General features: G+C 43.2%; 1 protein-coding gene and 1 pseudogene across 6 annotated transcripts in view; both read right to left on the reverse strand.

Annotated features, from left to right (window-relative positions):
- The window catches only part of LOC118081807 (sulfotransferase 6B1), a 23,766-nt gene continuing 2,763 nt past the window's right edge, over positions 1-21,003 (reverse strand). The window contains exons 2-11 of one of the 5 annotated variants that reach the window (XM_088666532.1): positions 16,384-16,518; positions 15,654-15,752; positions 15,214-15,458; positions 7,840-8,325; positions 6,377-6,495; positions 6,045-6,134; positions 4,443-4,569; positions 3,926-4,020; positions 2,571-2,727; positions 1-252 (exon numbers count right to left, since the gene is read on the reverse strand). In XM_088666532.1, the coding sequence (XP_088522658.1) occupies positions 122-252; positions 2,571-2,727; positions 3,926-4,020; positions 4,443-4,569; positions 6,045-6,134; positions 6,377-6,495; positions 7,840-8,041 (921 nt within the window). In that variant the 5' untranslated portion in view covers positions 8,042-8,325; positions 15,214-15,458; positions 15,654-15,752; positions 16,384-16,518 and the 3' untranslated portion in view covers positions 1-121. Of the gene's footprint in view, positions 253-2,570; positions 2,728-3,925; positions 4,021-4,442; positions 4,570-6,044; positions 6,135-6,376; positions 6,496-7,839; positions 10,909-11,024; positions 12,296-15,213; positions 15,459-15,653; positions 15,753-16,383; positions 16,519-21,003 lie in introns of those variants that run through there. The other 4 variants (XM_088666533.1, XM_088666531.1, XM_088666530.1 and 1 more) reach the window with 4 other exon arrangements.
- The window catches only part of LOC148686313 (sulfotransferase 6B1-like), a 10,934-nt pseudogene continuing 8,684 nt past the window's right edge, over positions 18,754-21,003 (reverse strand). Inside the window, exon 7 of the transcript XR_015949266.1 lies at positions 18,754-19,352. The product of XR_015949266.1 is annotated as a sulfotransferase 6B1-like (transcript). The remainder of the gene's footprint in view (positions 19,353-21,003) is intronic.

Below are 21,003 nucleotides of genomic sequence, written 5' to 3' on the forward strand. Positions count from 1 at the left end.
TTTTAAAGCAAGAAAGACTGAGAACATTTTATTTATTTTCTGTTCATAAATGTCTCCAGCACTTAAACATTATTTTATTCTTAATCAAAAGGCTTCAGATAATAACCTCCAAATCCAAGGTTTAAAATTTACAGTATTGGTCATATTTTAGCTTTGCACCCAGTTTAGTTCCTGCTAAGCACTCTTCAAATTTTGCATCCATTTCCCGGCTCTGAGCCTCAGTGAATAAAGTCTTCCAATCACCCACAGCACCTATAAAGAAACAATGAACAGTGAATCTCACTATCTGTGCCTCCCTATATATAGGTTTACAGATCAGACTTATGGTTTTGGAATGTTGAGGCAGATGGGTGTATTGTCATGCTTCTCATCCTGCAACCCTATGCACACTTTCTTGGGAGTAACCAAGGAAGGGCATTACTAGCATGCATCAGAATGGGCTGTTTGGAGATGTGAAGAGTGAGTGACAGAAACATTTGAGGGGTATATGCGTGCATGTGCATGCAGTTGCAATGTTTTCATTTTCAAATATTTCTGTTTCTTTTAACATCGTTGTTGTTGTTGTTGTTGTTGTTGTTGTTGTTGTTGTTGTTGTTGTTGTTGTTACAGTTGTACCTCGGTTCTTGAACGCCACAGAACTTGTATGTTTTGACTCCTGGATGATCGAAAACTGGAAGTTAGTGTTCTAGTTTTCTAACGTTCTTTTGGAAGCCGAACGTCCGACAGGGCTTCTGTGGCTTCTGATTGGCTGCAGGATCTTCCTGAAGCTGCGCTTTGGGAGTCGAATGTTTCGGAAGTCGAATGGACATCCAGAATGGATTCTATTTGATTTTCGAGGTATGCTATGTTTCTTTAATAATAATACAGCCGTACCATTATTAAAGAAACATAGCATTTCCTCCCAAGCCTAAGAGATTTCTGAGAATTAAAAGAAGCACACACACACAAACATCATAAAATATATGATCTTACAATGATGGCCGACGTATTCTTAAGGCAAGATTTTAAAAATATCATTCAAACTTCCTTGTAATGCACCGGCTGCTCTTCTAGTAGCTATATAAGAATTTAACATAATTATAATTTCAGTGTACAGTGGTACCTCTGGTTAAGAACTTACAGTAATTCATTCTGGAGGTCCGTTCTTAACCTGAAACTGTTCTTAACCTGAAGCACCACTTTAGCTAATGGGGCCTCCTGCTGCTGCCGCGCCGCCGGAGCACAATTTCTGTTCTCATCCTGAAGCAAAGTTCTTAGCCTGAGGTACTATTTCTGGGTTAGCGGAGTCTGTAACCTGAAGCATCTGTAACCCGAGGTATCACTGTATTGTAAACTTGTAGAGCTCTCAAACCATCTCACCTGATGTGGATGGCTCTTATATTTGCAGCAGGTGAAAAAAACTATTCTTTTTTTTGGGGGGGGGAGTTTGATACCAATCAAGAAAAATGCAAACACAAGAAAGAGTAGAGAAGCTTGCTTTCATCTGTGGAAATACTATGTTGACTGAAACCAATGGTAAAACAAAAACAAAATTGGAAACTTATCCCTGTCAAAATGGTTCTGGTTAAAGAAACGTGCCACTTTAAACACCAGCTTCAATTCTGAGGCAGAACCAGGTTCCTGTGGCTGTAGGGGAGTGACAGGGGGGAGGGCTCACCAGGGAAGGGGGGTGCTGTGTGGCTTCTCTCTCTGAGTGGCTTCTCTCTCTGGGGTGCAGCTGCGGCTCAGCAGTTTCAAGACCTCAGATGAGCCAGAAGTGGAAATTTTGTGCTCCTACGAATTTTGCACCCAGGGCAACAGCCCCTATGGTCCCCCCACGCTACACCACTGGCTCCAATTCCATCCCTGGATCTGCTTTGGGCTCTGTTCCTTGATTGAAATACTTTAATTTCCAAGCCCCACCCAAGTGCTAACATTTTTAATACCAGCAAACTTCACCTAGCAGCACACTAATATTCCTGAACCAGACATAGATTGTGGAAAGTTAGATTATCATCCATAGCCAGGATTGCAGTCCACCGTGTTTAGAATTTTTTAAAACTGTTTTCAGAAAGTTGTTTTAAACTGCTTTTTAATTTATGAACTGTACTGTTTCATTATGTGCTGCCCTTGGCTCATGGCTTCTATGCTTCTTATTCTACATAACTGGCTATTATTGGCAGGAGACAATGCAGAAAACTGTGATGCCATGGCACAGGTAACTTCCACTTTTGCAGAAGCTGTTTTGTTATAAACAGCTGATTTGGTCTATTTTAAACATGACATGTGTAAACTCTTCTGGACTATAAGGCTTCCTTGTTCTAATTATAGCAAGAAAAGCAGAATGGTCTTACACAGGCTTTTTAAGGGATTCTAGTGTTTTTGAAGTTTGGTTTTATATGTAGGATGGGAGTGAGGAAGAGGGAAATGGATCAAAACTATTTTCAAGATATTAACAAAATATAATGTTTAGTTGTTGTCCCACCCCCCACCCCACCCCCTGCATAAATAGCACCACTAGAGGGTGCTTGTGTTACTGGAAGAAATGGAATTCGGTGTAAACTAGTGGCATAAAATCAATACTGCAGTACCTTTCCTGAAAATGAGAGGAGCAAACAGACCATGTGTTTCTTCAGATTTGCTGCTCATTGCTTGGAAGGTAGAGCTCTCTGCAACAGACTTAATCATTTCATCAGACAGAGGTAATTCATAAAATTCAGCTATTCGCTTCACTCCTTCGTGAAGATTCTGGAAAATAACAATAAAGTTAGTTATGACTTCATAAATACATTTGCTACTAAGGTAGATTTCTAAGTTAGAATCAGCCCTAAGATTCAAGAATGGGGCAGGCTAAACATTTGAATAAATATATTCATAAATGTATGTGCTTTAGCTATTCCAAAAAGGTACATCTGATATTAGCAAAATAAGTGTAGCATGAAAAGAAGTACAGAAACATTGTCACAACAACATTTACAACTTTCTATTTGCTTCTGTGGGACCCAGGTGGCGCTGTAGTTAAACCACTGAGCCTAGGGCTTGCTGATCAGAAGGTCGGCGGTTCGAATCCCTGTGACGGGGTGAGCTCCCGTTGCTTGGTCCCAGCTCCTGCCAACCTAGCAGTTCGAAAGCACGTCAAAATGCAAGTAGATAAATAGGAACCGCTACAGCGGGAAGGTAAACAGCATTTCCATGTGCTGCTCTGGTTTGCCAGAAGCGGCTTTGTCATGCTGGCCACATGACCTGGAAGCTATACGCCGGCTCCCTCGGTCAATAATGCAAGATGAGCGCGCAAGCCCAGAGTCGGTCATGACTGGACCTAATGGTCGGGGGTCCCTTTACCCTTTACCTATTTGCTTCTGTAACTTAGATTTGAGAAGCATTTTTTTTTTCAGATTTCTGCTACCCATTTTTTTCCATTTCCAGCGTGTCATGCTTAATCATCTACAGTATATTTCTTTTAACTCAGAAATGTTTGAGATGATTAAAAGTTTGGAACACTACTTCTGATAAACTTAGTTAGCCTGTGAAAGAGAACACCCAGAGAGATTACACCACAATACTTATTCAGACTGGCATATTGGTGTGCTTAATATTTAATAAACTCCAGGTTTGTAATTTTTCTTTTATTTTATAACATTTGAAATATCCAAAACTACTTAACACACACACACACACACACACACACACACACACACACACACACACAGTATATATCTATATATTCTAATCATAGTAACTACAGGTTTGTTAAGAAAAAGAAAACCAAAGGCAATGAGGAGGGGGAAAGGGAGCAGAAACAGAAAACCAAAACAACACCTCTCCCTTTTCCAATTCAGCAACCATCAATACATCTGTCTTAATTTCCACATATTGCTTGATATAGGCCATCTAAGAAAAATGAATGTACAACAAAATCATCATCTCAGTTTCTAAGAATGCTCACTTCTTTCAGCTCTTCAAATGTGATGATCATGACATTTTCGTCATCCATATGTTTGTCCCAAGCAAGAGCATGGTCAAAGTAGGATTTCCAACAAACTGAAATGAAATGCAAACAGCATATTTCAAAGCCGGGGGGGGGGGGAACACAAAATGACACCAGTTGCTGGCAAAAGCTGCACATATCATACAATGAGAATACAACACTTAGCTCGTTCCGTTTAACCCAACACCGAGAAACACCAGAGCCATTTTACGGACATGTAAAATCTGTACACAAATCATCAGGTGTTAAAAAGATGCCTAAATTCATATTACCCACCAGTGATGAGTCTGGCTATCCACCACTATCTGAAGGACATCTACTGACGATGCAAGTCTGAGTAAAAGAAATATCGACTGTGGGCTTTCCCCTGCAATCAAGAGCCCTGGTGATCTGAAACTTGTTTGCCTTTCATCGGAACAGAAGGTCTACACAAATACTTTGTGGGAAGTACAGAAAGTGAGAACTACTAACCTACCTTCGCCACTCATGAACATTTGAAAAAAATCATCCCAAGAACTAACATCTGGAAGAACAGGGTTTTTGTTGTAAAAATGGTAATAGGATACAGCGGCATCTTTGGGGTTTCGGAATACTACCAACATCTATTTAAAAAGAAAGAAAGAGATATTAGATTTTGTTGGAATCTCCCCTGTGCAAACATCTCTAACTTTCTGGAGCTGGCACATTCTCCCCTACCTAAGGTGGAGAGCTTTTAAGCTCTGTGCCTTGCTCTGCAAGGGAGCCTCTCACACAGACTCTAGGAGGCTCCCACAGTTTCTCCCAGGAGCCTCCCACAGCCCATATATGAGACCTTCCCAGAGCCCAATAAGAAAGGCTGAGAGCTTAAAAGCTCTTTCTGTGACAGGAAAAGTGCTTTAGAGCTCTCTGCCTTGTGTGCGTTTAATTCGTGCCATTGAATGCTGACCAAACAAGTAAAGCTGTGATTGCACAAGTTAAATGCAGACAAGTTGCAAGTCAACAGTATTTATATAGAGTAAGCCTGCAACTTATGCTCATTTAGCTTTACTATATTTTTAATCTCTTCTTGGAAGCCGCCCCGAGTGGCTGGGGAAACCCAGCCAGATGGGTGGGGTATAAGTAATAAATTATTAAGTATTATTATTATTATTATTATTATGGAATTGGCAAAATATTTTATTAAATTAAAAGGGGGCACAGGGTTCTAGGGAAAATGACTTTGGGAGTCCCAACCACCAATGGAACCCAATGTACTGTATATTCAATATACCCTGTTCTTGCCCATTTCACTTAAACTAGTTGCTTGTGTTTCTGGGACATCACAAACTGCCACAACAAAAGGCAGGAAGTTTAGCAGAGTAGATATCACTTCCAATAACACTTTGCCTTGGAGAGACTTGGGGGATAGCTTTTGCTTCATAGTGTTTTGAATTTCCCCCAGGTAAACCTGACTACCGGTACCTATTCTGAGGAAGAAGACGGAGAAAGGAGATTGTCTACTTTATTCTATGGATTGGCTCATGAAACAGAACAGGCATAGGCAAACTCGGCCCTCTGGATGTTTTGGGACTACAACTCCCATCATCCATAGCTAACAGGACCAGTGGTTAGGGATGACGGGAATGGTAGTCTTTAAACACCTGGAGGGCCAATTTGCCTATGCCTGAAACAGAACTATGACAGACCCGCATGTGAAGAGAAGAGTTTCAAAGGCCCCTTACCTCACACAGAGATAACATAAAGCAAATGCAAAGAATGCAGTGAATCCAGTGGATCCAGATTTAGTTATACCTAGGTCCCATTGCAATCAATGGGTTTAGTCATGAGTAACTAAGCCAAAGCAGGAGAGAGCAATCCAAAGCAGCCAGGAGAGCCAGGCAGAGGAAAAACTGCTAAGTCCACACGCAAATCCTCAGCCCAGTCCAAGGGAGGGTTGGCATGCTCTGTTAGCCTGGATTTAGGCCAACTGATGTAGAATTTGCTTTGACAATATGACAAGAGCCGTCAAATTAAGATACATCTATTAAGTACTCAGGATTATGGTTAAATGCTGTTAGAATATTAGGCAATCATAATAGTAGTGAAGCTAGTCACTTACCTTCACCTTATTCTCAAAAAAAGATTTGGGAATATTATCATAATGAAAATGTGTAGAAAAAATACGTGGAGAAGGCTGCTTGTTCATGTCCTAGAATAAGAATGAAAGGAATGTTACCCTGTTGTTGTTTCAGGATCTAGAGGGGCTGTTTCCCCCCTTCTTTTTATTGAGCTTTATAATTGGGGGGGGAATCACTTTGAGTTACGTATTGACAGAAGAAGAATAACAAACTAAACAAAGCGGTTGGGAGGAGATGACCATTTGGGTCTCTTCAAGTTGTACAATTCTTTGATTCTAGGTATTCACTTCTCTCCCTCCCACCTTTTCTCTACCTGAACTTTTGTGGGCAGTCCAAATTCAAGCATTTGTAAGTTTTCTAGTGGTGGTAAGTCCTTGTAACTTGGGGTTGCAGCTACAATGTCATTGACCATTTGGAGCACCCAGTTAGTACCTGCAACATAAAAGCAAATGAGACCTATAAGAATCACAAGAGCATAGGTTACACAACCAAATGCACAGTCATGTTCGTATATGGTAGTCAGCTTAAATCGTAGGTCTTCAACCAGTGGGTTGGGACCTGCAGGTGGGTCACAAGGTGACACCAGGAAAGCCACGACAAAGCTGGAAATGGTCAAGACTTTGAAAATGAAGGGGGGGATTCTTTTGGAACAAAAACTTCATTGTGCAAGAATCCAAGGAGCTTCTTCACATTTCATCCAACAAAGGGGCAACAAAGAGCAGTTGCCACTTACATTAGATTCCAAGGGTGAGAAACCTTTCCCATGAATCCTGTTTGTTTTCAGGCAAGTTGACATTACGCAGGAACAAGAGTCAAAGAGGAGTGAATTAAAATGGCAGAGAAGGTGGCGACAGAAAGACAATACCAGCAGATAAAAGGAAGTAAAAGAAGGCGAAAAGGGGGCACTAACGTTTGAGAAAGAAAGAACTGCTTCTCCCACAAAGGGGCAACAAATAGCAGAAAACCCTCACCGATACTCCAGTTGCCCCTTCAGAAGTGATTCCCCCTGATTGAAAAAGGAACAGCACAGGTTTGTTTGCTCTAACTGCAACAGAAGGTACTTCCAAATGGCAGCTTATTCATTGTGGACGCAGGTGCTCATGCATGCAGGTTTTCAACGGCATCCAAAATCCCCCTGTACCATTTCTGATGAGCACAACAAAACATGGAAATGAGAAATCAAGATTAAGTGCCTGGCGCCACCATGCAAGCCCCTTGGCTGGCCATGGAGACCACAGTCTTTTATTCCCTCTTCTTATGTGAGAGAGCTTCCTCCCCACCTGCTGTTGGCAACATGTTGCCTGGCTTTGGAAGAGACTATCCTTTCCGTTTCAGAGACCTCACTGAGCCACATGGAGGATCAGTTGTAGCCAAGGACTTATGAGGCACACATCTCCTCTCCACATAAAAGAGGGCTCATGGCTGTTGTGGGGTGCTCAGCCACTGAGGGAAGAGTGAATCCGGGCACCCCAAAACGTATTCACCTGGGACCCATTTCAGTTCATTTTGGGTATCAAATACACACTGGTTTCCTTGTTCAAACTTTAATAGAGGGCACTTCCACACAGCAGCTTATTCATTGTGGAGTCACCTGCTCAGCTTTGCTGGTTTTGCATATAAAATCCCCATTTACCATTTATGAAAAGCCACAACAGAACATGGAAACTGTAAATCCAGATTACATGGGGGAAATAAACATATGAATCATATGTGGTCAGATAGCAATTGGTAACCAACTCCATTCCCCTTTAATTCCATTAAAAACTTGATACTCACCGCATTTTGGATAAGCCACAATCAGCCTATCATCCTTTCTAGCTTCCATGGCTTCCAATGCTTCAAAGGTCCCAGGACTACAAACAAGTTTTGGATACAGCACTCCTTTGTAAGTAAAGAGCAGCTCCTCATTCTCCGCCACTTGAATAGTAGCTAAAAGATTCTCTATTGTTTCTACAAGACTTGTCTTTTTCTGGGCCATCTTGTTGGCTGCCTCAGTCTTGTCACAACCCCTTTTAAAAGGCAGATTTGCTTCTGTGTGTCCAGAAGTTGTACAATAAAGGTATATAGCAGAAGAGGTAGCAATTCTGAATCACAAGCACTATGCTGTCATTTACCTCTGAGAGTTTGCAAACTCGGTTCTCATTTGCCTCTGACTTGGAACAGCCCCATTTTCTGGATATGTAAATTACCCACTATTTGAGGGGCTGGGCAGGACGCTTTCTCAGGGGGGAAAAATCACTTGACATTGCAACACCAGAGGCTCTGTAGGGGAAGAAAAGCAGACTGAAACCATTCTGACAGGTTAAGTAGCTAATGATAAATTAGAGTGCATCATTTCTTCTTTTAGGATTCTTTGGGAACTCTGTGACACAAACTTCATAGGTCTTAAAAGTCTGGACATTTTTCATTTTCTCAAGTATTTGAAAGTGCATTAAAAATGGTGAAAAACACAAAGTAAACTGAATTCTTTCATGGCTCAATCCTACTTCTGGGTTGCCATGTACATTTACAAATATTTATTATGGTAACAAGTCTGCATTCTTTGCAGTGTTAAATAGCATTTGCAAAAGGAGAATTCTGAACTATATATCAAACTGGTGAGGCCATAACACCATCCAGTCACTTTAAAAAAATGTTTGCTTTACAGCTGAAGTTCTCTCTCTCTCTTTTAAATAAACATTTTATTAGATTTTCCAATTTAAACATCTAATCCATTTTCAAATTATACAAATATCCAGGGGCGTTGCTAGCCGCTTTCGCACCCGGGGCGTCAAAGCGGAGGCATCCCCCCCGGGTGTGGGGTGCTGCTCTGCAGTGTCATGACATCACGACGCACAGGCATGACACCCCTCGCTGGCACGCCCCTCGCCTCCATCCAGGGAGAGCGTGCGTTGGCTGAGCAAGCCCTGCAGCGTCTAGCGAGGTTTTCGCCGGGCGGATGCCGGGACTGGCTTGCTCCCTCGGTCAATGCGCGCTCTCCCTGGACGGAGTTGAGGGGCAGGCCAGCGAGGGGCATCACAAGCGTCGCCTCACTGGCCCGCCCCTCAACTCCACCCAGGGGGAGCGCGTGGCAGCAGGAAGGGAGAGCGTGCGTCGGCCGAGGAAGCCGGTCCCGGCAGCCACCTGGCGAAAACCTCACTAAGGCGCTGCAGGGGCTTGCTCAGCCAACACGTGCTCTCCCTGCTGCAACAAGTGCTCTCCCTGTACGGAGGTGAGGGGTGGGCCAGCGAGGGGCGTCACGCCACCCACAAGCGTGACGCCACCTCACGTGAGTTTTGGGGCGGGATGGGGCACACCGCATGCAGGGGTGGCGCACGTGTTTTGGGGGCGGGGTGGGCAGCTGTGATGGCGCCCCGGGATCACGCCACTCGGGGCATCCCACCCCCACCACCCCTATCTTCCTACGCCCATGCAAATATCAATTAAACAATTAATCCAAATCTTCTGCCAAATTATACTAATTTAAATTTGACTTCCCATGCTTCAGACTCAGAAAGCCTAGTCCTAGAAAGGCCTAGAAAGCCATGCTTTCTAATCAATAAAATCCAGATCTTATCCAATAATCTTTTAAAATCCTTCTATCTTCTTTCAAGCCCCTGAGTTTTTTCAAGCAAGCAAATTTAACCAAACCCATATATTTCTGTGTGAATTCATGCCTATGATTCCTCTATAAATTAGCACTGTCTCTTCGCACGCTGGTATCTTGCCAAATCCATCCAAAAATCCAAAGATCCTTCTCACAGCCAGCAGCAGCCATCTTTCGAGCAGTCCCCATAAATCAAATCTTTAAGCTCCTGTGATGTTTCTCTCCAGATCGCTCCAGATTGCTACTCAATATAGTCTTTCTAGGGGAGATTTGCCAGACCAAAACTGTAAACACGAATCTAATGTCTTATTTATGGCTCTCTCCCCCTTTGACTAATATCATAGCCGGCTTTATTACCAACATGGGGGACTCTAAATTATAGCTGCGTCATAACTCAAAAGTTTCTTGACAAGTTTCCAACCGCTAATGTGAAAGCTTCTCTTTGATATATCATGAGGAATCCCCAACCACATTCCAACATAGCTGCCAAGTTATCCCTTTTTTAAAGGGATTTTCCCTTATGCTGAATAGGCTTCCTCGCGAGAAAAGGGAAAACTTGGCAGCTATGCATTCCAAGCGAATCCTAGAGTACAACTTTGATTATTTATGTTTTCAATTCACACAGTTTATATATTTAAAAAGACCATATTAATTCAGTAAATTTCCCACTTTCCAATCTCGCTTGCTTTATAAATGTTATTTATGGTTCTTCAGGTGAGAGTTTTGTTAAGTGAATTGTAAAGCACAATAAAGCAGAATTATAAAGTTCTCACTCTCTCCTTCAGTCTGTCACATACCATTTCTTGCTGATTGCATTCCTCTGTTATCTTTTGTTCTCTCAGTGGTTAAGCTTGGCAGTATAAATCTTCTTTCCTTGTCTGAAGCATGTTCACAGCTTATATCCAATCTTTCTCTTGTTGTGGAGCCTGTTTTTGCTCATAGAGATGACGTCTGGGAGATCCGGGCTCCAATGGGGGCTTACCATCCAGAGCCTCCAGCTTCTCCCTCCTTCTGAAGTCGAAGCTGGTAGTGGGCAACTGCGGAGGAGAGTGCATCTCCCCATACCCTGGGGAGACTTCGGGAGGCTGCATACTCCCCTTTACAGCCTTGTAAATTTCCCCATGGGGGTCGGAGAGATGGAATTTTCAACCATCTTCTACGGTGATCCAAGCGGAAGTACAGCTGAAGTTCTCAGCATATCAAAAAGCTTTAATATAACAGGACTAGCTGTACCCGGCCACGCGTTGCTGTGGCTAAGTCTGTGAAATTGAGAAGAATGGAAAGAGAAAGTGGAAGTTCCCCTTACCGCCTCCATGTTTCCCTGAGTCTCCAGCAGGACCGGTACCCCACACCCGCCCCCCCTTCCTCCTCCTACCTCAACTCGAGGCGTCCTGTCCCAGCCTTCTCCCTGCGCCGATCCCGGCCTCCTGTAGGCTGTCCCCCACATCCTGTGGCAAGCGTGTGCCTTTGGAGACGAAGCATTCCGCATGGACCAGTCAGTCAGTCAGAGGCGGCTTTGGGTTCTCCTGTGTAGGCACAGTGTCCGTGAACCTCGGAGGGTGTGCCTGTGCAGGAGCACCCAAAGTCCCCTCCAAATGACCAAGTGAGCGAGGGAGTGAGGGTGTGGTGGCCAGAGTGGCTCTGTGGTGGGGTCACCGCCATTGCGGCCAGGGCAGGAGGCCTCGACAGGGAGATAGAAGGTGTAGGAGGAGGGGCGGGTGGGGTGTCATTGCTGTTGGAGACTCACTCAAACATGGAGCTGGTCAGGGGTCCGGACATATTGTGTGTCTGTAGGTTAGTGGGGGGGAATGTGGTTGTGGATGTTTATGGTAATGTAAGGGTGCAAGTTTTTTTAAAAAAATCATGTTTTTACCTGTGACAGGTGTGACATCTGTATAATCTAAAGTTATGCAAACACTCACATATTAGAACAGAATGTTGTGTCAAAATTTGAACGCAATTGGTCAAGCAGTTTTAGAGAAAAGTCATCGTACACAAACATGGACATTTTACATTTACACACACACACACACACACACGTTGGCCCTGCCACGCGTTGCGGTGGCTCAGTTTGTTAAATGGAGCCTCAGAGTCCCACTTCAGACTCCCCTCACCTTCATAGTCCCCCAGTTTTATGTGTGTTATGTTTACATAGGCGCATCCCTGTGTCTCCCCCCACCCCGTTCTGTCCCTCCCTGTCCCAACCTATGACCGATTCGGGGGCCCCATCCCCACCCCAGGCAGGCCCCTACCTCCACTTGGCCTAGTCTGGAAAGCGGCCTAGTCTGCTGCGGCCTATTCAGTCTGCTGGGCAATGCTGGGCCTTATTGCTGCAGTTGGTTGCTGTGGAATTTTGTGGTGTCATCTGGTGGCGCAGCTTTGGAGGCAGCAGCATGCGACCTGTCTTTCTTTGGATGCTGTTGGAATCTTCAGACCTTCTGCTGGTGATGTGTAATTTGGGCGCCACTTTTTGTGTTTAATCATTATTTTAGGTGTGAAAGGTGTGCTTTTTTGGGGGGGAAATTACGCCAGATCCCTCCCTGATGGGCATGGAATGTTGTGGCCAAATTTGTTGGAATTCAGTTCAGCGGTCATGGAGGAAGGGTGTTACATCCGCACAGGCAGTGGGAATATATATATATATATATATATATATATATATATATATATATATACACACCAAATAGCAGGTCACTAAGATTTTCTCAAGGAAACCAAACCTCCTCTGAAACTAGCCACATTCTGCATTTTCATTCGTCAGGTTGATCTTTTAAAGGTTTTGTTAAACCCCCTTTTGGGACAAAGATAGGATTTTTCAAACTCCTGTTCTATGAACTTGATGTTAGATACAAAGGAGTTGTGAAGTACTGTTAATTTTTTAAAAATATATCCCAGAAGAGATAGGGGCGGGGTTAGGTGGCGTATTCCAGCTAAACTTTAACCCATTCCCAACAGGGCAGTTGGTGGTCAATGTCCCTGTGGGAAGTGGATTGCTATATTTTAATGTTATTTTATTCATGTATCTTTCTTACTTCTAAGACACCTTGTAAGGACTTGTATTCTGAAAGGTTGGGTCTGAATGTTTGTCCCATATTCTTGAATTAATACATTCTTGTTTGCAAATCAAATTGGTTGTATCTCATTGGTAACATGTTGATAACACCAAAATATGATGATGTTGCTGCTCCCCTCCCCCAACATAACCAATGAATTAATCTTTTTGTCTTCCGAGCAAAAGCTGAAAACTAGTTAATGATTACTTATACCTAAAGGCCATGTCATAGAGCAAAATTATCCCGTAGTCATTTTCTACTCACCATTATTACATTTTTCACTTGGCAGAGGTTTTTCTCAGACAACCCAGCCGATTTCATCACACATAACAACAACAACAACAACAACAACAACAACAACAACAATTTATTTATTATTTATACCCCACACATCTGGCTAGGTTTCCACAGACCCCCTGGGTGGCTCCCAACAGAATATTAAAAACACAATTAAAAACACACATTATAATGTGTGACATATTAGCTAGCACAGCAGTATTTCTCACCAGATAATTATTTGGTGAGAAATTCTGCTATGCTGGCTAATATGTCAGACTGGCCTGCAGCTAACTGTAAGTCTTCTCATGTTTTTATATCTGAAGTATACCTGAAGGAGCGTCTCTATCTCCATCGTTCTGCCTGGACACTGAGGTCCAGTGCCGAGGGCCTTCTGGCGGTTCCCTCGCTGTGAGAAGCCAAGTTACAGGGAACCAGGCAGAGGGCCTTTTTGGTAGTGGCAGCTGCCCTGTGGAACGCCCTCCCACCAGATGTCAAAGAGAAAAACAACTACCAGACTTTTAGAGTACATCTGAAGGCAGCCCTGTTTAGGGGAGCTTTTAATGTTTAATAAATTGTTGTATTGTAATATTTCTGCTGGAAGCCACCCAGAGTGGCTGGGGAAACTCAGCCAGATGGGCGGGGTATAAATAATATTATTATTATTATTATTATTATTATTATTATTATTATTATTATTATTATTATCTGCAGAGTCTACACACAATAGAATTCAATGTCACACTCTTTAGATTGTTCCATCAGCACAAGGATGCCCAGGTAATCCAATCAGGTAACCTGGCAGACAGGAGAAAAAATAACGCACTCAGATTTCTGTTGTAGTCCGCCCCTTCTGTGATGTATGTATGATGTTTCTGGGGGTGGTCTTGGACTCCAGGGTGGGCAATTTAAAATGTCTATTATAAGGGCTTGCGCACATGGCTTGGGGTCCTCCTCCTCGCTCCTGCATGTGTGGGGAGCACCCTGTTGCTTTAATAGCTTTAATAAAGCTTTAACAGCTTTAATAAAGATCAGGCTTTTAGCCACTTTGCTTTTGTATATCCTGGCCTGGTCTCTGTTTATTTCCCGACCAGTTTGAGCCTTAAAAGGTACACTCTCTCCGAAGGTCCAGTCTCCCTTAAGAAGCTGAACCCATTGAAGGGACTCCTCAATATTCTTGTTTCACCAACACAAGCGACAGAGCCACATCCTGACCACTAGTTGTCCCAGTTACAGGTAGGTAGCCGTGTTGGTCTGAGTCGAAGCAAAATAAAAAAATTCCTTCAGTAGCACCTTAAAGACCAACTAAGTTTTTATTTTGGTATGAGCTTTTGTGTGCATGCACACTTCGTCAGATACCAGTTGTCCCAGTTACAGGTGTAAGCAAGTTCTTTACCTGCTGAAGCCTACGAAAAAACCATATTCCAGCCGCAAGCTGTCCTGTTTACAAGCATCCTATCCACAAGCTGTTCTAACTAAGCCAGTCTGGGCTCTCTGAAGTTGTCTTGCTGATGCAGCATTATGACTTATGTGAAAAAGCAACATTATCATTTATCATACCTTTAAATCAGGCGTTTGTTGATAGCTTACCTGATGAGGCTTTTTAGGGATTAACAAACCATAATCCTAGGTTTGAGTATAACAAGTAGCCAAGATTAAATCTAGTTCTTTCAGAGTTTCCATTGCATTCAACAGGGTGGGGTGGGGGGTGGGGGGCCCCTCTTAGATGAGGCCCTGCCTATTCTGCTGAAGCCTGTTCGCATTTTCTTGAGTTCTTTTCCCTTGAAAGTCACTGGCATTCATAGAATCATAGAGTTGGAAGAGACCACAAGGGCCACCCAGCCTTTACCCTTTTGGCATGTTGGGAAGAGAGGTCCCCTGTGCTAGGCGATAGATTCAGATATTCCAACTGAGCTCTAGCTTCAAGCAACCTCCTTCTAGAGCCCTGGCTGCACACACCCTCCAAGATTAATGGCGATTATCAGCTTTGTTTCTCCCATTTTTCCCAGGGGCGCAGCAAAAGAGGAGCAATCAGCTTCCGGGCATTAGCATACTGTTCAAGCCTGAACAAGAAGCCAGCAAGCCTGACTCAGCATGATGTGTGAACATGCCTTCTGATTATTCTAATAAATGATGGTGAACATCAATCTGTGACTGCAATCCTAATGTACACTTACATACGTAGGAATAAGACCCATTGAAATCAATGCAACTGACTGGCGTGCCGTGACTCACTTCGGTTTTCTGGTGAAGGGTGAGTTACTGGAGTTGCTTTGCTGTGGTGGCAAAGAGAGGTTCTGGCGAAGGTGGAGAGGGCACCTCTTCACTCACCTGCTCTCCCTCCTCACAAGGAAATGTTAATAATACTTCCAGCCCGTTTAGCCAAGTCTTCCGGAGCTACTTCAACCGGCAAAGAAGAGCAAGGTCTCAGGAATGGAATAAAGTATTCAATAGTAGCAAAATATTGTACTTTTTTCTCTCTGAAAAAAAATGACACAATAAAAAGCAATTAAAAATAACTTTTTGTATAATTAATTACCATGACCTTTCTCCCTTCTGTCCTGCCCCTTTTCATCCACTCCAACTGTTTTGGAGCCCCAGTTGTGCGTACATATTTTCTATACATTTCTGTGATAAAGTACATGCCATTAAAAAAAGCTTTTTTTCAGATTTACCTTGTTTTTATCATGATCAGTTTGGAATCTGTAAAGCATTTCACATAAAATTGATCCTAACGGAAAGATATCCACTTCCTTTCCGTAAATGTTCCCCAGCTGTGGACAATGCAAACCTAAACACATTAAGAACATGCTCTAACAGGAAACTTTCATAGAGCTTAACCATAAGCACTTTAAAGTACACTTTGGCATTTTATTCTGAAAACTGACTACAGGGTCAAGGTAGTTGGTTCTTTCCCAAATGAGTGCTTCAAATCCCCACTTTAAGCTAACAGAATGGCTTTGAGATGGTCACTCCCTCTCAGTCTAACCTAACTTACAGGGTTTGGTGCGATAATAAAGTGTGTGTGTGTTGGGAATGATGGAGGAGAAATTGCTGTGCCCTAAATGAGGCCCTTCGAGGAAGGGTGAATGGCATCATCCATTTTTTTTTAAACCAATACATGATGTGATGCACATCACCAGAAAGTGTCTGGGGAACATCCTGGGAGTCCCCCGTAGTTTTTGTAATGATTTAGAGAAGTACAAAACTCCAGTGGTTTTTAGGTTAAGGTTTCTGGTGTGTGATCAGACCAGCAATCACATGTGTCTACTATGTAGAGAATATGACCTGGAATCACACAATACTGCAAATCGCTATACATGTGTACACAGAACAAAATAACAACTGCCCTGAGATTAAAAAAAAGTCAATGCAGACACATGGATCAAATATTAAAAGTTTTACCTGTTCAGGAGCCATGTATGGTACTGTTCCCCTGTTTTCTGCCCTCTGTACTGAAAGGTCATCTACACCTGTGGTTACCAGCCCCAAACCACCAATTTTTATTTTATTCTCTCCAGACATGAATTTATTGATTGGCTGCTGGGGTGTGTGTGACAAAAACAAAATTTAAAAGCCACTCCTATATTCAGACATACAAATTAATAAGATTTGGATGAGTCAGCACAGTCCAGTTCAACACTTATCCTGCAGAGTCTGAACCATCTCAACTTCTTATTTTCTTTTCTTTTTAAATGCTGTGCCTTTCAAAAAAAACCTCCCATCCCACATCTCAATTTCAGTAACGCTGCTATTTCACGTGCCTTCATGGTTCATACCCAAGACCTTGAACAATGAAAGTCATGTTGGAGGATGGACGGCGGCTAACAGAATGAGGTTGAATCCTGACAAGACAGAAGTACTGTTTTGGGGGGACAGGAGCCGGGTAGGTGTGGAGGACTCCCTGGTCCTGAATGGGGTAACTGTGCCCCTGAAGGACCAGGTGTGCAGCCTGGGAGTCATTTTGGACTCACAGCTGTCCATGGAGGCACAGGTCAATTCTGTGTCCAGGGCAGCTGTTTATCAGCTCCATCTGGTACGCAGGCTGAGACCCTACCTGCCTGCAGACTGTCTCGCCAGAGTGGTGCATGCTCTAGTTATCTCTCGCTTCAACTACTGCAATGCGCTCTATGTGGGGCTACCTTTGAAGGTGACCCGGAAACTACAACTAATACAGAATGCAGCAGGTAGACTGGTGACTGAGAGTGGCTGCCAAGACCACATAACACCAGTCTTGAAAGATCTACATTGGCTCCCAGTACGTTTCCAAGCACAATTCAAAATGTTGGTGCTGACCTTTAAAGCCCTAAACGGCCTTGGTCCAGTATACCTGAAGGAGTGTCTCCACCCCCATCGTTCTGCCCAGACACTGAGGTCCAGTGCCAAGGGCCTTCTGGCAGTTCCCCGCTGCAAGAAGCCAAGTTACAGGGAACCAGGCAGAGGGCCCTCTCGGTAGTGGCACCTGCTTGTGGAACGCCCTCCCACCAGATGTCAAAGAGAAAAACAACTACGGTACCATACTTTTAGAAGAAATCTGAAGGCAGCCCTGTTTAGGGAACCTTTTAATGTTTAACAGACTATTGTATTTTAATATTTTGTTGGAAGCCACCCAGAGTAGCTGAGGAAACCCAGCCAGATGGGTGGGGTATAAATATATTATTATTATGATTATTAATCAATAAATGAAAAGCTAAAGCCTCAAGATGAAAGAAAATGGTTAGTCTAAGACCACCTAGCTGATAGCCGATGTAAGACATGAACTGATTACAATTCAGTCCCATAAAGACTATGCTAAACATATAGGGGGGATACAACGGTGAATGAAAAACAGGGACGAGAGAGGGTAAATCCTTGCAACTTCCCCCAGGGATGGGGGAAATGGGCTTCACTCGCAGTTCTTCTTGGTACCTTGTTGTTGTTTAGTCGTTTAGTCGTGTTAGACTCTTCATGACCCCATGGACCAGAGCATGCCAGGCACTCCTGTCTTCCACTGCCTCCCGCAGTTTGGTCAGACTCATGTTCGTAGCTTTGAGAACACTGTCCAACCATCTCGTCCTCTGTTGTCCCCTTCTCCTCGTGCCCTCAATCTTTCCCAACATCAGGGTCTTTTCCAAGGATTCTTCTCTTCTCATGAGGTGGCCAAAGTATTGGAGCCTCAGCTTCATGATCTGTCCTTCCAGTGAGCGCTCAGGGCTGATTCCTTCAGAATGGATAGGTTTGATCTCCTTGCAGTCCATGGGACTCTCAAGAGTCTCCTCCAGCACCATAATTCAAAAGCATCAATTCTTTGGCGATCAGCCTTCTTTATGGTGCAGCTCTCACTTCCATACATCACTACTGGGAAAACCATATCTTTAACTATACGGATCTTTGTTGGCAAGGTGATGTCTCTGCTTTTTAAGATGCTGTCTAGGTTTGTCATTGCTTTTCCCCCAAGAAGCAGGCGTCTTTTAATTTCGTGACTGCTGTCACCATCTGCAGTGATCAAGGAGCCCAAGAAAGTAAAATCTCTCACTGCCTCCATTTCTTCCCCTTCTATTTGCCAGGAGGTGATGGGACCAGTGGCCATGATCTTGGTTTTTTTGATGTTGAGCTTCAGACCATATTTTGCACTCTCCTCTTTCACCCTTATTAAAAGGTTCTTTAATTCCTCCTCACTTTCCGCCATCAAGGTTGTGTCATCAGCATATCTGAGGTTGTTGATATTTCTTCCGGCAATCTTAATTCTGGTTTGGGATTCATCCAGTCCAGCCTTTCGCATGATGAATTCTGCAGATAAGTTAAATAAGCCGGGAGACAATATACAGCCTTGTTGTACTCCTTTCCCAATTTTGAACCAATCAGTTATTCCATATCCAGTTCTAACTGTAGCTTCTTGTCCCACATAGAGATTTCTCAGGAGACAGATGGGGTGATCAGGCACTCCCATTTCTTTAAGAACTTGCCATAGTAATTCAGCAGAATTGTACAACAAAATGGGACAGTGGGTTTTCGCTCCACAATAGGCGTGAGAAGAATAGGATATGAAATAGGACATAGTCATTAAAGAATAGAAGAGATCACTGCCACAAAATTCTTTCATAGCACATCTTCATGTTCTTCCCATTTAGTATGTAATAATTTGAGTACATGATTTGAAAGCAATAAAGAATGAGAACATTTTTTTTCCTGTGCATAAATGTATCTAGCACTTAAACATTATTTTATTCTTAACCGAAAGGCTTCAAATCCAAATCCAAGGTTTTAAAATTTACAATATTGGTCATATTTTAGTTTTGCACCCAGTTTAGTTCCTGCTAAGCACTCTTCAAATTTTGCATCCATTTCCTGGCTCTGAGCTTCAGTGAACAATGTCTTCCAATCACCCACAGCACCTATTAAGAAACAATGAAAAATGAATCTCTCTATATGTGCCTTCCTGTATGGAGATTCAGAGATCAGATTTATGGTTTCTGAATGTTGAAACAAGTGAATGTATTGTCATATTTCTCATCCTGCAACCCCATACACACTTGCTTGGGAGTAACCAAGAAAAGGCATTACTAACATGAATCAGATTGGGGCTTTGGAGATGTCAACCATGAGCGACAGAAACAACTGAGGGATATATAAGCAGATGAGACCAACAGTGGGTCCAATGGTCAAGGAGGCGGTTTCTGCATGTGCTGTAGAAGGAAGTGAGAGGCAGATTGGGTTTCTCAGCCTGGAAAGGTAGCCCATCTAGGATAATAATAATAATAATAATAATAATAATAATAATAATAATAATTTATTTATACCCCACCCTCCCCAGTCAAAATCGGGCTCAGGGTGGCTGACACCAGTAAAATTGCAATAAGATGTAAAAGAAAGAAAAGCAATTAATTAAAATACGGGTTGTTGTTGTTTGGTCGTTTAGTCGTGTCCGACTCTTCGTGACCCCATGGACCATAGCACGCCAGGCACTCCTGTCTTCCACTGCCTCCCGCAGTTTGGTCAAACTCATGTTCGTAGCTTCGAGAACACTGTCCAACCATCTCGTCCTCTGTCGTCCCCTTCTCCTAGTGCCCTCCATCTTTCCCAACATCAAGGTCTTTTCCAAGGATTCTTCTCTTCTCATGAGGTGGCCAAAGTATTGGAGCCTCAGCTTCATGATCTGTCCTTCCAGTGAGCACTCAGGGCTGATTTCCTTCAGAATGGATAGGTTTGATCTTCTTGCAGTCCATGGGACTCTCAAGAGTCTCCTCCAGCACCATAATTCAAAAGCATCAATTCTTCGGCGATCAGCCTTCTTTATGGTCCAGCTCTCACTTCCATACATCACTACTGGGAAAACCATAGCTTTAACTATACGGACCTTTGTAGGCAAGGTGATGTCTCTGCTTTTTAAGATGCTGTCTAGGTTTGTCATTGCTTTTCTCCCAAGAAGCAGGCGTCTTTTAATTTCGTGACTGCTGTCACCATCTGCAGTGATCAAGGAGCCCAAGAAAGTAAAATCTCTCACTGCCTCCATTTCTTCCCCTTCTATTTGCCAGGAGGTGATGGGACCAGTGGCCATGATCTTGGTTTTTTTGATGTTGAGCTTCAGACCATATTTTGCGCTCTCCTCTTTCACCCTCATTAAAAGGCTCTTTAATTCCTCCTCACTTTCTGCCATCAAGGTTGTGTCATCTGCATATCTGAGGTTGTTGATATTTCTTCCGGCAATCTTAATTCTGGTTTGGGATTCATCTAGTCCAGCCTTTCGCATGATGAATTCTGCATATAAGTTAAATAAGCAGGGAGACAATATACAACCTTGTCGTACTCCTTTCCCAATTTTGAACCAATCAGTTATTCCATATCCAGTTCTAACTGTAGCTTCTTGTCCCACATAGAGATTTCTCAGGAGACAGAAGAGGTGATCAGGCACTCCCATTTCTTTAAGAACTTGCCATAGTTTGCTGTGGTCGACACAGTCAAAGGCTTTTGCATAGTCAATGAAGCAGAAGTAGACATTTTTCTGGAACTCTCTAGCTTTCTCCATAATCCAGCGCATGTTTGCTA

The sequence above is a fragment of the Zootoca vivipara genome, chromosome 3 (genome assembly GCF_965207765.1).
Source record: "Zootoca vivipara chromosome 3, rZooViv2.hap1.1, whole genome shotgun sequence".
Classification (NCBI taxonomy): domain Eukaryota; kingdom Metazoa; phylum Chordata; class Lepidosauria; order Squamata; family Lacertidae; genus Zootoca; species Zootoca vivipara.